This window comes from Sitophilus oryzae, unplaced genomic scaffold (assembly GCF_002938485.1).
Source record: "Sitophilus oryzae breed Bouriz unplaced genomic scaffold, Soryzae_2.0 scaffold_1521_pilon_pilon, whole genome shotgun sequence".
In the NCBI taxonomy this organism is placed as follows: domain Eukaryota; kingdom Metazoa; phylum Arthropoda; class Insecta; order Coleoptera; family Curculionidae; genus Sitophilus; species Sitophilus oryzae.
Genome location: NW_022146194.1, coordinates 2137904 through 2153843, shown reverse-complemented (window position 1 = coordinate 2153843; position 15940 = coordinate 2137904). Strand labels below are relative to the sequence as shown.

General features: G+C 35.4%; 2 protein-coding genes across 3 annotated transcripts in view; one reads left to right on the top strand and one right to left on the bottom strand.

The window, feature by feature from the left end:
• Window positions 1-15940, top strand: part of LOC115878728 (junctophilin-1) — a 76510-nt gene that overhangs the window by 345 nt on the left and 60225 nt on the right. The window contains exons 1-2 of one of the 2 annotated variants that reach the window (XM_030895311.1): window positions 2404-2759; window positions 6349-6614. In XM_030895311.1, coding sequence (XP_030751171.1) covers window positions 6361-6614 — 254 coding nt within the window. In that variant the 5' untranslated portion in view covers window positions 2404-2759; window positions 6349-6360. Of the gene's footprint in view, window positions 1-2403; window positions 2760-6348; window positions 6615-15940 lie in introns of those variants that run through there. The other variant, XM_030895312.1, reaches the window with a different exon arrangement.
• LOC115878731 (cell wall protein DAN4-like) lies at window positions 8537-14670 on the bottom strand. Its single transcript, XM_030895315.1, has 2 exons — window positions 14326-14670; window positions 8537-9537 (listed from the first exon to the last, which is right to left on the bottom strand). The coding sequence occupies exons 1-2, from the start codon at window positions 14510-14512 to the stop codon at window positions 8594-8596; spliced, it is 1131 nt and encodes a 376-aa protein (XP_030751175.1). The 5' UTR covers window positions 14513-14670; the 3' UTR covers window positions 8537-8593.

Here is a 15940-nt window from a genome sequence, read left to right as displayed (position 1 = left end):
TGATGATTAAATTAGAGAAAAGTTGCGCACACAAATCATATCTAAATCTAAAAAAATCCGATTAGGTAAGTATTTCCGAAGATTTTTTCTGGCTGTATTTGAAAAGATATAACAATACAAATTTCATATATTACCATTACTACTTTTCCTGCGTTACAAGAGGATGGTTATGGTAATAGATTTTTGACGTTTCTTAGGCCAGTACTACACTATCAAATTTCTTTCTCAACGATCTTTTATAAGACTAGTTGAAGCCTGGCGCATCCGCCACGGCATCAGGAAAAAACTACTTTTTATTTTTTTTAATTAAATGAAAAACAAAAAATCCGGCGACGACAGTTTTTAGAAGAGCCAATATTAGGTATCTTTTAGTAAAAAAAGCAACTTTCTAGAGCAAGTCGTTACTTCAGTAGAGACGACACAGCTAAACATTAGCATTTTATAATGTAGATATTTGATAAAAATTTGACAATGTTAATACAGGGTATCCCAATATTCCGTGGATATAGAACTAGTACGTATTTTTTAATAAAAATAAGTTAATTGGACATAATTTACCTTTATACAAAAGTGCTTCGTTTGTCCACTAGAGGGCATAAAGCTCTAAAAAATTAAAAATATTTTTTAAGATATTTGAAGAACCGTTATTCCGATTTGAATGAGATTTTGGGTGACTATGTTTTGCCAAGTGCTTTAACATTTGACTTTCACAAAAATAAAAAAAGTACGGGAAGGATGAAAACTACCCCCACCCCTACATAAATTTTAATGTAAATATTTTCCAACTCTACCAATGAGAGATTTTCTTTTTGTAGAATGGTCCCTCTAGTATTTACTACATTTTTTGTCTCTTATAAAAAAAAGGCCACATCGCATAGTTTTGTTTAAATATGGACCTGGATTTTTAATTTCTTTTAAAAAAAAACTTATGATCTCCCAAATCAGAGCCCAAATGCAATAATATCACACTTAACAAAAAAAAATGTTGCTTGTTTTTAACACACACATAATAAAAGTGATCCTATATTATATCACTCCAACACATTGCTTCTTATTGGAATATTCTTTATTATACATTTTTTTTGCGTAAGTGTGTAATATTTTAAAAGCATAAGCTTTTAAAAAATGAAATAAAAACTCCGTATTTATAAAAATATAAAGTGGTATCTTAAGAAATGAATCGTCAGATATAAAATCTAATACAATCGTCTTGTAGGGAAGAAAATTATTCTAAAAGAGTTATATTAAAATGAATTAGTCATATTGGTTTATATATTATTGATGTATAGATTATTACATTGCTGTAATTTTATAGTGGGAATTTTATACCAAACTTTTGGCCAAAAAACATATTATAGCGCTTTATTAATAAAATAGAATTTTGGTTTAAAAATGTTTTTAAGCACTCTTAAATTCAAGCACTTTTTAAATTTGCGCTGTTGTAGCCCAAGATATCTTGAAAAAATACGTTTAATAAAAAAATAATTTAAAAACAAATAAATTAATTTCATTCATTATTTTTTTTTGTATATTTTATATGGTATATAATATATTAAAACACCAATAATATAGGCCCAAAAATATTAATTTTATATATTTTGCCTCAGCTTCCAGCCTGTTTTTTTTTCCTTGACCGTAGGTAGAACTAAAATGGCGATAAATAAAATTCCACGCTCTTTAACACTCGCAAAAAATGAAATTTCCAAAAAGCAACTAGAAGAGCTATCTTTATATTTATTTATAAGTATAGTAATAGATAATAAAATACAGATTGCTGTGTTAATATGAAATATTTCACACAAAATGTTATTTTATGTTAAGTTTCAAATCCGCCAGTTTAAACATAATTTTGATTTTATTCTTTGATATAGATGGTTATTATTAATTTTGATTAACGTCATATTTTTGCTGTCCTTAAAGTATGATATTTCCCGATAACTATTATCAGTATTATCACCCTTGCTTTAGCATTGAACAAAATAAATTTTGTGCTTCTTTAACATTTTAAAACAGCAAAAAATATGACGTTAATTAAAATTTTATCAATAACAATGTAACAAATAATGAAAACGAAATTATATTAGATATACTTGGTTTTTAAGACTTTTTCAATTTTTTCTCAAACGGTATGGAAATTTGGAAAACTATGAACAGGATTAACCATTTTAGAACAAGCAAAATTTTTTATGAAGAATGCGTTTTTATAAAGATGTCAATAATGAAAAATATTTTCCTCTTGTAAAGACAATTCGGGGACATACTGTTAGTGGAATTTGTAGAATACAGTCAAAAAAAAACTTTAAAACCTACGAAACGGCGCCCAATCCGGCAACCTCGCCACGACGCCCGTCCCGACGCTTGCGCCTTCCTTCCGTCGCGGCGCCCGTCGACGTCGACGTCGGCCCCCGGCCGCCCAGTACTGCGCCGATCCGCGCCGCGACACTACCGGGCGGTTACCGCATAGCGCGCGCGTCATGCCGAGATGACATTCTTATCGGCCCATCGAGATCATCCGCCGCCATACGAACGATTCGATCAACATTTTTACTCGATACTCATCAACCAACTCAAGCCGAGCCAGCAGCACAAACGAAAAAACGCACGCTAGTAGCTAGCGATCGAGTAATTTTACTCGGTGAAACGAGCCAATATCACGACGACGTCAGGCGATGCGGGAGACGGATTTGCCAGTGTGCGATACGTCACCAGTGTGTCATTGATACTGCTACATAGAGTCAGTTCTACGGAGGACGGATTAGGTAGGTTGCTGAGCGAGCCGGAGACCTGGGCCGGGATACTGCTTCGAAACGAGTGAGGTTGATGTATGGGATATTGTGGTATTGTGGTGTGCTTTTGGATTCACCTATTCTCGGTGTAGCTCTCCTGGAATGTAGCTATAATTGAGCCAGGATCGGGTTTAGCCTTGGGAGAACCTTGATCGAAATTCCGTATTGTGAAATGTCTACTGTAAATTTGGGCAGTTTATACCGCGTGGAGCATCGCTGTTTGAAGCATAAAAAATCCCATGCAAATTTTGAACTGTCCAAATACTGGTTTCCTTATTGTTAATATGTTTTTAAAGATCTGCCTATGCTTTTTTTCAATAATAAGGAGCCATCCTCTGCCGGAAACACTGCAACCTGTGTTTATCCCCTTTTTATGCCTGCACCCATCCTCCTTGCACCAACTTATGCAGGTCCTTGATAGAATGGGAGCATATTTCCTCGAGTTCTAGCCATGCTTTTCCAAATAAATACTGTCGTTTGTAAATCTGCTTCGCTGTTTCAGGATCATTATCGCAGAGTCTGAAGCAAAGACTTCCTCGATACAGGTTGAGCTTGTTCAGGTAACACTTGATAACCATGTGTCCTGTTGTAATCCGCACTTTATTCCTGCTAAGCATTAGCAGTTCCTTTGTGAGCAGTTCCTTGTGTTTTAGAGCTAGGTCCTTGGATAAAGACCTTGCTATGTCTGTGCCACTGTCTGTTCCTGCAGTAACATTCCACTTTTCCCGTATCCAGAGTTTTGCTGCACTACGGGCCATACGTATGCCAAATTTGAACAAACTTGGACAAGCCAGTTTTAACTCTAATTTAAGAAAAACTTTCTATTTTTATCTATTTTTAAATTAATAGAAAACTAGACAAATGCCAACATATCTTAAGTTGTCAACCTATGATTTTATCGTTGTCAAATGCTATTTTAAAATAAATAATACTTAATTGTAATTATTATGAGCTAGAGAATAACAGAATTGAGAAAAAAGTCATGATAATACTGTCAAGTAAAAAGTCAATGCTACTGTGCGGGAAATATCTTCACACTGTCATCACTGTATCTTAAGTTTTTCAGTGTCTACTTGTAGGGTATGTTGGCATTTGCCTTGTTTTGCATTGTTACCTGTTCGGTTTTAATTTAAAAATAGATGCATGTTTTCGTAAATTAGTTAAAATCAATTGGCATGTGTGTATTTAGCATACGCAGACCTTTAAAAATGTATTTATGCTAGCTGGAAAGACAATAGGGAATTTGCATGGGGTTTCATATGTTTCCAACGACTATGCACCACTCGGTATACCTATATCCATAAAAATATTTAGATTTAATTTTAATTCTGACTAAATTCAAATACAGAGTGTTCGAAAAATGTATAGCCAAATTTCAGTGGGCGAATCCTCGTCGAAAATGTTTTTAAAACTATTTGTCAATTTTATTTCCAGTAATAATGGCCTAATCGAAGCCCAATTAAATTATAATTACTATTTTCAGTGGCGTCCTAGGCGACACCTTATCGAATATGTTTGAGAAAAAATGCACGCCACTGACACTTTTTCATTTTTTATGTTTTTTAGATAAGGTAAATAAAAATGCAACTTTTTCCCCTTGCATCATATGCCTATCTAGAACTCTTTAGGAGAAAAACAAATAAACCAATTCTTTGCTGGTTAAACAAATTAAACATTAAATCTGTTTGCAACTAGAGCAACATTTTAAAATACTTTTGATACCAAATTACAACTTATTAACCTATGGTTATAACATTGATGTTTCGTGCTACCTGCAAAAAAAACACACACAATAACGGTGTTTAAGATAAATAAAAAAAACTACCTCTAAAAAATATTGTTTTTTATCAGGTTTATTAAGGTTTATCTTGTATCTTTAAAACTATGCATTTTGGAACTCATGTTTATAGGAGTGTCCTTTTACCTAACCCTGATTTCTACCATACGATCGAAAAAAAAACGCCATCAAAGACGGCTGGTAAATGACAATCAATGATAATTTTGACGAGGTCAAGACGTCATTTACTTAACTCGTACTTTTCTTAATGGCGCTTATTGCTAGTTGGCCTTAAACAGGTTGTAATTTATTTTTGTGCGAGTAAAAATAATTTTTAAATGGTGTAGTTCAAAATTCGAGGAATAATTTTTTTTTCGAAACAGATTTGTATGTTCTGGGTTAGGTTAGGTTCGTTCTATACTTTTTTAATCTTTCTATAATTACTTAGTGTTAATTTCGACAACTTTTATGTCAGGTTTTAGTAAATTACGTCTATAGAGATTGATCTCACCAAAATTATCATCGACTGTCATTCACCAGCCGTCTTTGGCGCCTTTTTTACGGTCAAACTGTACTATAAATAGCTATATGATAGCAAAAAATAATGTTTGTATATTGAATCTAATGTTCAATGCCAAGTTTGCGTATTTTAATATTTTGTTCACAGTTAAAAGTATTGTACAATGATTTTATTTTAAATGTGAACCTAATACAGTTAGCTTGAAAACGGTGATTGATGACATTCCCCATATAATTTTCACAGCGATCTTCATTTCATAACCATCGCTGATGCCGTTTATTTTCGAAGATATTATATTAAAACGCATGAACTTTTGCATTATAAGAATATAGGGCTTGTAATATATTAACGTAGAACTGACAAATACATGTGAACATAAGATTTACAGGGTAGTCCCAACTGTATTCCGAACTTCGGCAGCATATTCTGCAGATAAAAATAAGTAAAAAAGTTCGTATAAATGTATGTCCTAAAATGCTTAATTTCGGAGATACAGGGTGTAGAAGTTTCATTTTTATTTCGATTTTTTCAAATAACTTCTGAAGTAACATAATATTTGAATGAAAATTAGTGTCCGTGAGTTTTTTGATATGAGAACTTCGATTTTGATGTCAATATGACTCCTACTTATAGAGAGCGCCCTTCTACATATTTTTAACTGGTTTAAAGAGTATTAACTTTTCGTCCGTACCTGTATAAAACTAATGAGTAAGAAAATATACATTTACGACGTTTTCCACGTAAAAAAGATCTCTTGGTAAAAATCGCTACGAGTAATGGTTCTCGAGATATTTGGAATCAAAATTAACAATTCCTGTCATCATTGACATAAATTAAACATAATGTTGTTGACTAAATAATTATTATAGTGAAATCATAAATTTGAAATGTTTTTGTGCCTAAAGTTCAACAGAAACTGTTTTAGCATCATTTTTTGGCAGGAAAATTTATAATTAATTTAAAAAAATAAAAAGTACCCAAATGTATCATTTCAGTGAAATATAACTATCTACTCAACATGTTAAACTAGCATTTTAAGACATACATTTATACGGACTTTTTTACTTATTTTTATCTGCAGAATATGCTGCCGAAGTTTCCGGAATACAGTTTGGACCACCCTGTATATACAATAACACACAATATAGGATTATTTTTCGACATAGGATTTATAGTATACATCCAATGTTACTGTGTTATAAGCACTAATTAACATTTTTTGTAGTTTTATAATACTTATAAAGAAAAACTGTCTTTTGTTCCAGCACATCAGCAGCATGCACCAACCGACGCAGGCGCAACAGCCGCCCCCCGTAGCCGAAGCTTCGGCCGGCGCCACCGGCACGGCCGCCGCCCGAAGTCACGTCAACGGCGGCCGCTTCGACTTCGACGACGGCGGCACCTACTGCGGCGGCTGGGAGGACGGCAAGGCGCACGGACACGGCGTGTGTACGGGCCCTAAAGGCCAGGGGGCTTACAGCGGTTCGTGGCACTACGGGTTCGAGGTGTCGGGCGTCTACACGTGGCCCAGGTAAGCACATACCCTTAGTTTTATACCATTTTTTAACTTAAGATTAATCTAAAGTCGCGTACAGACTTAAGTGTACGCTGTTAAGTCATGGGTATGCGCACATCATGTGAAGAAGAGCACTGACAAACGCGCTTTAAACCATTCCTATATTATTTTATCCTTCTAAGTTCTCTCTTTATATGATAGGTTGAGAAGCGAACTGGATGAAGTTAATTACGGAGAAAATAAGAGTTAAAGTTTTTTAATTTTTTACTTAATTCAAATAAAACAAGCTAGAGAAGAAAACTTGACGCAATGCTTTATTATATTTTCAATTGTATAATTGCAAAACTAAAGTAATTCAAAATACAACTGTGGTCATTTTTAAGAACGTTTGTTTATACTTTTTTGGGCTTGAACAAGTATTCTCTGAAAATATTTAAAATTTTAGATATAAATTGGTTCATCGGCACATTCTTCTTCGTCATTAAGAGATTTGTTGATTTCACATTGTCTATTAATAGTAGATATTTTCTTCGATTTTTATAAAAATTATGGTATATTGGCGGGATAAAGGGAAGAAGATCTTTTATGTTTTGCCTTTTAGAGTGTGTTACGTTACGTCTATATAAAATGGTAAAATTTTTCTTCCTCGTGCAGTTTTGTTCAGATCAACAAAATGTCAGATATAGGGAAATTAAAACAACTTACGGTGCACGTCATCAATGACACAATGCGTCGTCTTATGGAGTTTGCTGGTGGTCGTATTATGATGTGCAACCAAAGTTATTTTAATTTCCCTATATCTAAGTATTTGTAACAAAAACTGCCTAACTTATTGATGTAGTAATAGTGAAAATAATGATAAATGAAACTATACTTTCAGAATCGATAGAATCAGACCTTTCAGATGGCTGATAATATGATTCACTTGGTACAAATGGTTCAGTCTTTTTCATAGTTATCCATTTTGTCAAAAAAAAAAGAATTTTTTTATCTCTAAACTTTAGTACGTGTGTTAAAATCGTGCAAATGTATTTATTTCACCTTTAAAGATAATGTAACTTTTTGAATAAAACAAAATATATTTCAATTATTAAGTGAATTATTCCCAATGGACTAAGCTAACATGAACCATAATATTTTTAATGTTATTATGTGTAGAAAGCTTCTACATGCAATGTCTAAAAAACAACACCTAAAACTCTTTTTGTGATAATATCTCCCAGTGGGGCTATAACACAGAACAGGGCACGCATATTATCTCATTTGTGATTCATTAAAAGTTGTTTTTTTATAAGCTCTAGACATCAGTGAAATTGTGCAATAAAATATACAGGGTGATCCGAACTGTATTCCGGAAACTTTGCCAGTATATTCTGCAGATAAAAATAAGTTAAAAAGTTCGTATAAATCAATGTTCTAAAATGCTTACTTTCGGGGATACAGGGTGTAAAAGTTTCATTTTTATTTCGATTTTTTCCAAATAATCAATAAAACGTCAATATTTGAATAAAAATTTATGTCTGGAAGTTTTTTAATATGGGAAATTTGATTTTAATGTCAATATGACTCCTATTTGTAGAGGGCGCCACCTACATATGTTTTTAACTGTTTTGAAGAGTATTAACTTTTCGTTTGTACCTGTAAAAAAATACTGGGTGAAAAAATATACATTTCCGTGACTTTTTACTTAAAGAATGTCACCAATTTTCATCTACATATTGACGTTACTTCAGAAATTATTTGGAAAAAATCGAAATAAAAATGAAACTTCTACACCCAGTATCTCCGAAACTAAGCATTTTAGGACATACATTTATACGAACTTTTTTACTTATTTTTATCTGTAGAATATGCTGCCAAAGTTTCCAAAATACAGTTTGGATCACCCTGTATATCTTTAGCTATTTTTTCTCTTAAAATTAAAACAAAAATTTTGATTTATGTAACAAAGAAATTTATTAAACAACTAAATATTTACAATAACAAAAACTTATTTAACTACTACTACTGCTCCAATTATCAAATAATTCCCGTATAAAATTGATTATGAAGTCTAACGTCAGTGCCCTTATACCATTCTCATCTTGAATGGCTGGTATAAGTATCAATTTTGGATCGTTTGGTATATTTAGGTTTGGTTGGCTTGTCGTGGTTTCTGTTGGATCGGGATTGAGTATTTCCGTTACAATATCGTCTAGATCGTCTGTAGTGGTTGGTATAGAAGATGTTGTAGTTACCGGACCTGTAGTCGTTTCAGGAGCCACTGTAGTAGAAGCTGGCAGAGTTGTAGCAGCAACTGTTGTAGTAGCGACCGTCGTACTGGCCTCTGTTACTGCCGGAGTTGTTGTAGTAACGGGTATCTCGGTAGTTGAAGCAATTGTAGTTGAAACAGTCGTGCTTACTGGTGTAGTTACTGCATCAGTTGTTGTGGCAATTGTAGTAGTTGTTAAAGCCTCAGTTGTTGAGGTTGTTGGAGCAGATTCTGTCGTAGTCACGGCTTCAGTTGTTATAACAGCTTCAGTTGTAGTTACTGCTTCTGTTGTTGTAGCAGCTTCTGCTGTGGTAGCAGCTTCTGTTGTTGTAGCAGCTTCAGTTGTAGTAACAGCTTCAGTTGTGGTTATAGCTTCTGTTGTGGTAGCAGCTTCAGTTGTAGTAACAGCTTCAGTCGTAGTTACTGCTTCTGTTGTGGCAGCAGCTTCGGTCGTAGTAGCAGCTTCAGTTGTAGTAACAGCTGCAGTTGTGGTAGCAACTTCGGTGGTGGTAACAGCTTCAGTTGTAGTTATAGCTGCTGTTGTGGTAACGGCTTCAGTAGTAGTTAAAGCTTCAGTTGTGGTGGTCGCAGCTGTAGTAACGGCTTCTGTTGTTGGCTCAACTGTAGTAGTAACTGGCGTGGTACCGATAAGAGGATCTGCTGTTGGAGCTACTGTAGTTGTTTGACCTGCAGGTGCAAAATAAGTTGTAGAAACAATGTCACTAAATAAACCTGCAGGAGTGGTGGAACTAGGAGCTTCGGTTGAAGGTTCTTCAGGTTTAGGAGTTGTAATTAACACAGAGCTTGCGGAATTTGGAGGACTGACAGGATCTTTTACGTATAAAATATTTGCTGAATCAGTGGTGGAAATAATTATTGATGATGTAGTAGAAAACGGTGAACTTGTAGTAGTGTATGACGTAGTTGAATAATCATTGGAAGGTTTAGTAATGGAGAAAGGAGTAGTTGAAAATACTGTGCTTGATGGGTCAGTAATGAATATATTTGTAGAAACAGGACTCTCAGATGTAACTGTACTTGAAGGTACTGTAGTTAATAAATCAATAGGAGAGGAGCTAGGATTGGAGGTAGTACTTGCAGCTGATGTTGAAAATACTGTAGATGTGAGTTCTGCAATAGAGTTTGTCGTAGGTAAAACTGTACTGGAAGGCACTGCTGTTGAAATATCTGGATCTCTTGTGGTAGGAAGACCTGTACTTGAGCCGACAGTGGTTGTCCAAGTGCCAGGACTAGAAATAGTAGATTGCGTTGTTCCAGAAGATGATATATTTGCGGTTGCTTCAGTAAAAGGAGAATTTGTATCCGTAGTTGAAGAATCGCTGGGACTAGTAGCAAATAATAACTCCGTCAACCAGTAAGTTGTTGAGGTTGCTGGCTGGGTAGCAAAAGAACTTGTAGTAGGAAGAACTGTAGTTGAAGGGCTTCCAGTATGAAATACGTCAAACACCGAAGTAGTACATGGGGTCGTACTTGAAAATGATAAAGGTGTTGATGATTCAGTAACAGGAGAACTTGTGGTAGCTAATGTACTGAAAACAGCGGTATTAGATTGAGGTGGCAAAGTTGAAAGCGTTGATTCAGTATTAAAGGACTGAGTAGTAGTCGAAATACTAGGAAGAAAGTTAGTAGATGTAGTAGACAGTTCTATAGCAGATGGGTCGAAACTTGAAGTGGTAGAAATTAATGGGTCGATTGTAACTGAAGAATCTGTTTCAGATTCAGTAGTTGGAGATGATGTATGAGGCAAAATTGAAGTTGTACTAGAGGAATCGCTATAGGGTATTATGGTTGTTTTGAAGACGTAGTTGAAGTTTGGATTTAAAGTTGATGTTGGTACATAATTCTCCGTGGAAAAGGCAGGTGTAGTTATAGGCAGATTTGTAGTGGCTGCTGAAGAAGTAGATAATATGGGCGTTGTTGAAACATCTGTGAGGAGTACAGTGGATGGATTACTGTTTGAGTATGATGTAGATTCAGGAATAACTGTTGTATTCTCTTCGTTAGGTAAAACTGTTGTAGATGAATCACTATCGGGTGTGAGAGTACTCAGAGGAACACTAGTCGTCGAGAAGACGGTAGAGTCAGGAGTTAAAGTGGTCGTTAATAAATCTTCTGTGACGGATGTAGGCGTAGTTATAACTATGTTTGTTGTGCTTGTAGGAAGAGTAGAAGTTATAGATGCTGTTGAGACATCTGTAGAATCTGGAGTGGATGGGTTGCTGGTTGAGTATATTGTTGATGCAGGAATAATTGTGGTACTTTCTTCAGTAGGTAAAAATGTCGTAGGGGGTAACGTAGATGAATCTCTATAGGGTGTTATAGTAGTTAGAGGAACACTAGTTGTCGAAATTATATTAGACTCAGGCGTTAGAGTGGTAGAAGTTAATGAATCTTCTGTGAAGGATGTGGGCGTAGTTATAGCTATGTTTGGAGGGCTGGTAGGAAAAGTAGAGGCTACAGATGATGTCGAAACATCTGTAGGATTGGAAGTAGATGGATCATTGATTGAATATGTAGTAGACTTAGGAATAACTGTTGTACTCTCTACAATTGATAAAACTGTTGTAGGGGCTTGTGTAGATGAATCGCTATAGAGGGTTGTAGTACTCAGAAGAACACCTGTTGTCGAAAAGGCATTAGAGTCATAAATTAAAGTGGTAGAGGTTAATGAATCTTCTGAGGAGGATGCAGATGTAGTTATAGGTATGTTTGTAGTGCTTGTAGGAAGAGTAGAGGTTATAGATGCTGTTGAGACATCTGTAAGATCTGGAGTAGACGGGTTGCTGGTTGAATATAGTGTTGATGCAGGGATAACTGTGGTACTCTTCTCAGTAGGTAAAACTGTTGTAGTGGGTAACGTAGATGAATCACTATAGGGTGTAATGGTAGTTAGAGGAACACTAGTTGTCGAAAAGATATTAGAATCAGAAGTTAAAGTTATATCTATATTTGTAGATTCTGTAGGAATTGTGGAGGTTAAAGGTTTCGTTGAAACATCTGTAGGATCCGGAGTAGAGAGATCATTGATTGAATATGTAGTAGACTTAGGAATAACTGTTGTACTCTCTACAATGGATGAAACTGTCGTAGGGGCTGGTGTAGATGAATCACTGTAAAATATTGTAGTACTCAGAGGAACACCTATTGTCGAAAATGCATTAGGGTCAGGACTTAAAGTGGTAGAGGTTAATGAATCTTCTGTGGAGGATGTAGATATAGTTATAGGTATGTTTGTAGTGCTTTTAGGAAGAGTAGAGGTTATAGATGCTGTTGAGACATCTGTAGGATCTGGAGTAGATGGGTTGCTGGTTGAATATAGTGTTGATGCAGGAATAACTATGGTACTCTCCTCAGTAGGAAAATCTGTCGTAGAATGTAACGTAGATGAATCTCTATAGGGTGTGATAGTAGATAGAGAATCACTAGTTGTCGAAAAGATATTAGAATCAGGCGTTAGAGTGGTAGAAGTTAATGAATCTTCTGTGAAGGATGTAGGCGTAGTTATAGCTATGTTTGTAGGGCTGGTAGGAAAAGTAGAGGTTAAAGATGATGTTGAAACATCTGTAGGATTGGAAGTAGAGAGATCGTTGATTGAATATGTAGTAGACTTAGGAATAACTGTTGTACTCTCTACAATAGATGAAACGGTCGTAGGGACTGGTGTAGAGAAATCACTGTAGAGTCTTGTAGTACTCAGAGGAACACCTGTTGTCGAAAAGACATTAGAGTCAGGAGTTAAAGTGGTAGAGCTTAATGAATCTTCTGTGGAGGATGTAGAAGTAGTTATAGGTATGTTTGTAGTGCTTGTAGGAAGAGTAGACGTTATAGATGCTGTTGAGAGATCTGTAGGATCTGGAGTAGATGGGTGGCTGGTTGAGTACAGTGTTGATGCAGGAATAACTGTGGTACTCTCCTCAGTAGGTAAAACTGTCGTAAAGGGTAAAGTAGATGAATCACTACAGGGTGTGGTAGTAGTTAGAGGAACACTAGTTGTCGAAAAGACATTAGAATCAGAAGTTAAAGTGGTAGAAGTTATATCTATATTTGTAGTGACTGTAGGAATTGTGGAGGTTAAAGGTGTCGTTGAAACATCTGTAGGATCTGGAGTAGAGAAATCATTGATTGAATATGTAGTAGACTTAGGAATAACGGTTGTACTCTCTACAATAGATGAAACTGTCGGAGAGGCTAGTGTAGATGAAGCACTGTAGAGTGTTGTAGTACTCAGGGGAACACCTGTTATCGAAAATCCAGTAGAGTCAGGAGTTAAAGTGGTGGTGGTTAATAAATCTTCTGTGGTGGATTTAGCTGTAGTTATAACTATGTTTGAAGTGCTTGTTGGAAAAGTAGAGGTTATAGATGCTGTTGAGACATCTGTAGGATCTGGAGTAAATGGGTAGCTGGTTGAGTATAGTGTTGATGCAGGAATAACTGTGGTACTCTCTTCAGTAGGTAAAACTGTCGTAGAGGAGAACGTAGATGAATCACTATAGAGTGTTGTAGTAGTTAGAGGAACATTAGTTGTCAAAAAGATATTAGAATCAGGAGTTAAAGTGGTAGAAGTTAATAAATCTTCTGTGAAGGTTGTAGGTGTAATTATATCTATATTTGTAATGTCGGTAGGAATTATGGAGGTTAAAGATGTCGTTGAAACATCTGTAGAATCTGGAGTAGAGAGATTGTTGATTGAATATGTAGTAGACTTAGGAATAACTGTTGTACTCTCTACAATAGATGAAACTGTCGTATGGGCTGGTGTAGATAAATCACTGTTGAGTGTTGTAGTACTCAGAGGAACACCTGTTATCGAAAATCCAGTAGAGTCAGGAGTTAAAGTAGTGGTGCTTAATAAATCTTCTGTGGTGGATTTAGCTGTAGTTATAACTATGTTTGTAGTGCTTGTTGGAAAAGTAGAGGTTTTAGATGATGTAGGATACGGAGTAGATGGATCCTCGATTGAATATTTAGTAGACTTAGGAATAAGTGTTGTACTCTCTACAATAGGTGATGTCGTCGTTATTGTAGAAGAATCAGTATAAGGCAGGATAGTAGTAACGGTAGTACTTGGAAAACTATTAGCAGTTGATAATATATCAGAATACGGTGGAGTTGAAGCGGTAGACATTAATAAATCTACAGGAGAAGAGGTAGTTGTATACAAGTCTGTACTGAGTAAATGCCTTGTTGGAAAAGTAGTGGGCACATTAGTGGTAAAAGTGGATGAATCTCTAGACGGATATTGTGTAGATTTAAGATTAAATGTTGAAGTACTTTCAGTTGTGGACGGACTAGCATAAGGCGAGTTAGTAGGAGATGTTGAGAGGAGAAGTGTTGTAGACAGGATTGTAGGTTGGCCGGTATCAGGATCTATTGTGGATGGATCACTTGTAGTGGATACTATAGGTTGAGGAGTGGGGACACTATCGGTTGAAGGGTCACTAGAGTTCTTTTTACCTGGATCGCACGTGCATTCTTTTGGGTTCTGAATCAGATGAGTCAAAATTCGTAACATGTGCCCGAGTAAACACGACTCTTCCGTTGGATAACCGCATAGTTCTTTCAAGTCTAAAGATTTTGGTGCCGAATGCGCACTATCAAACACCGCGAGTACTACGAGAGATATTACCAGAACCGATCGCATAGTTGTTTTCGATTATAGATTTCGAACTGAGCGAATATTTGGTAGATTATCGACTTTTATATTATTTTGTCAACACTTCTTGAATATTCATTGATTAAAAATAAAAACATTTCCGGTATTTCCGATTCTAATAACAGAGTTACGGCTAAGTTAACGTACGTAAGTTACTCGTGTTTAATGTTTTAGTTATGTGTTTTTGTTTGGCTTGAGTAAGAACGTGTCAAAAGCGTTCGATATATTTCCGATATCAGTAAAGTCATTACGTTATTTCGGGTATGCCTTATAATGTAGATTTCTAGAATAGTAATCAGGCTTCCTAGAATTGATGTTTAGTCTTTGACTTAGATAAAAGTTAAGTAATGTTCTTCCCTGCAGTTAGACATCTAGGTTGTATTTGCAATATACATTAGGTGAAATCTAAAGTTTTTTGCCACCAGTCTTTTGTATTTTTTTAATTGGGATTTTAATGTACTTTTTGGAGCATGTACTATTTTTTAATTGGATACCTCCCTGTAATAAGTTCATTGGACACAATTTACCTCTATATAAAAGTGCTTTGTTTGTCCGCTAGAGGGCATCAAACTTTAAAAAAATAAACACATTTTTTCAGATATTTTAAGAATTGTTATTCCGATTTGAATGAGATTTTGGGTGTCTATGTTTTGCTAAGTGCTCTAACATTTGACTTTCATAAAAATCAAGAAAAAGTACGGGAAGGATAAAAACTACCCCCACCTCTACATAAATTTTAGGATAAATATTTTCCAACTACACCGACGGCCGATTTTCTTATCGTAAAATAGTCCCTCTAGTATTTGCTACATTTTTTGTTTCTTGTAAAAAAACGCCACCGTGCATATTTTTTGAGGAAAAACATATTTTTCCAAAGCTGACTTCCAAAAAATTATATTTGTCACATCAAGGTGTGGAGGTGCATAAAATCTATTATGCTCTAATAATCTAGTTGGCGAAATTATAAAATTTTATGTTAGTACCACAAATTTATTTTTATGTTAGTACCCACAGGATACTGTGGGACAGAAGCATAAACAACAAGAATAAAACACTAATATATAATACCATCATCAAGAGTATAACCACGTACAGCTGTGAAGTGTGGCCAATTAAGGAAACAACAAAACGAATGATGGAAGCTACAGAGATGGATTTTTGGAGAAGGTAGTCAAGGTAAATCAAGGCTCTAGCGAATAACTAATGAACGCATAAGAGAGACTATGGAAGTTAAACATACAATAGTGGACGAGATAAAGAACAGTCAACTCATATGGTACGGGCATGTCCAAAGAATGGCAGAAATAAGAATCCCAAAGCAAATTATAAACTGAAAACCTGCAGGAAGAAGAAAACCGGGTAGACCGAGAAGAAGTTGGCAGGAACGGATTGACACGTTTATAGAGGAAAGATCTT

Coding starts and splice junctions, on each gene's coding strand:
- LOC115878731 (XM_030895315.1), bottom strand. CDS start 14,512: ATGCGATCGGTTCTGGTAATATCTCTCGTAGTACTCGCGGTGTTTGAT. Junction 9,538..14,325: donor AGAATGCACGTGCGATCCAG/GTAAAAAGAACT, acceptor TTGCACCTGCAG/GTCAAACAACTACAGTAGCT.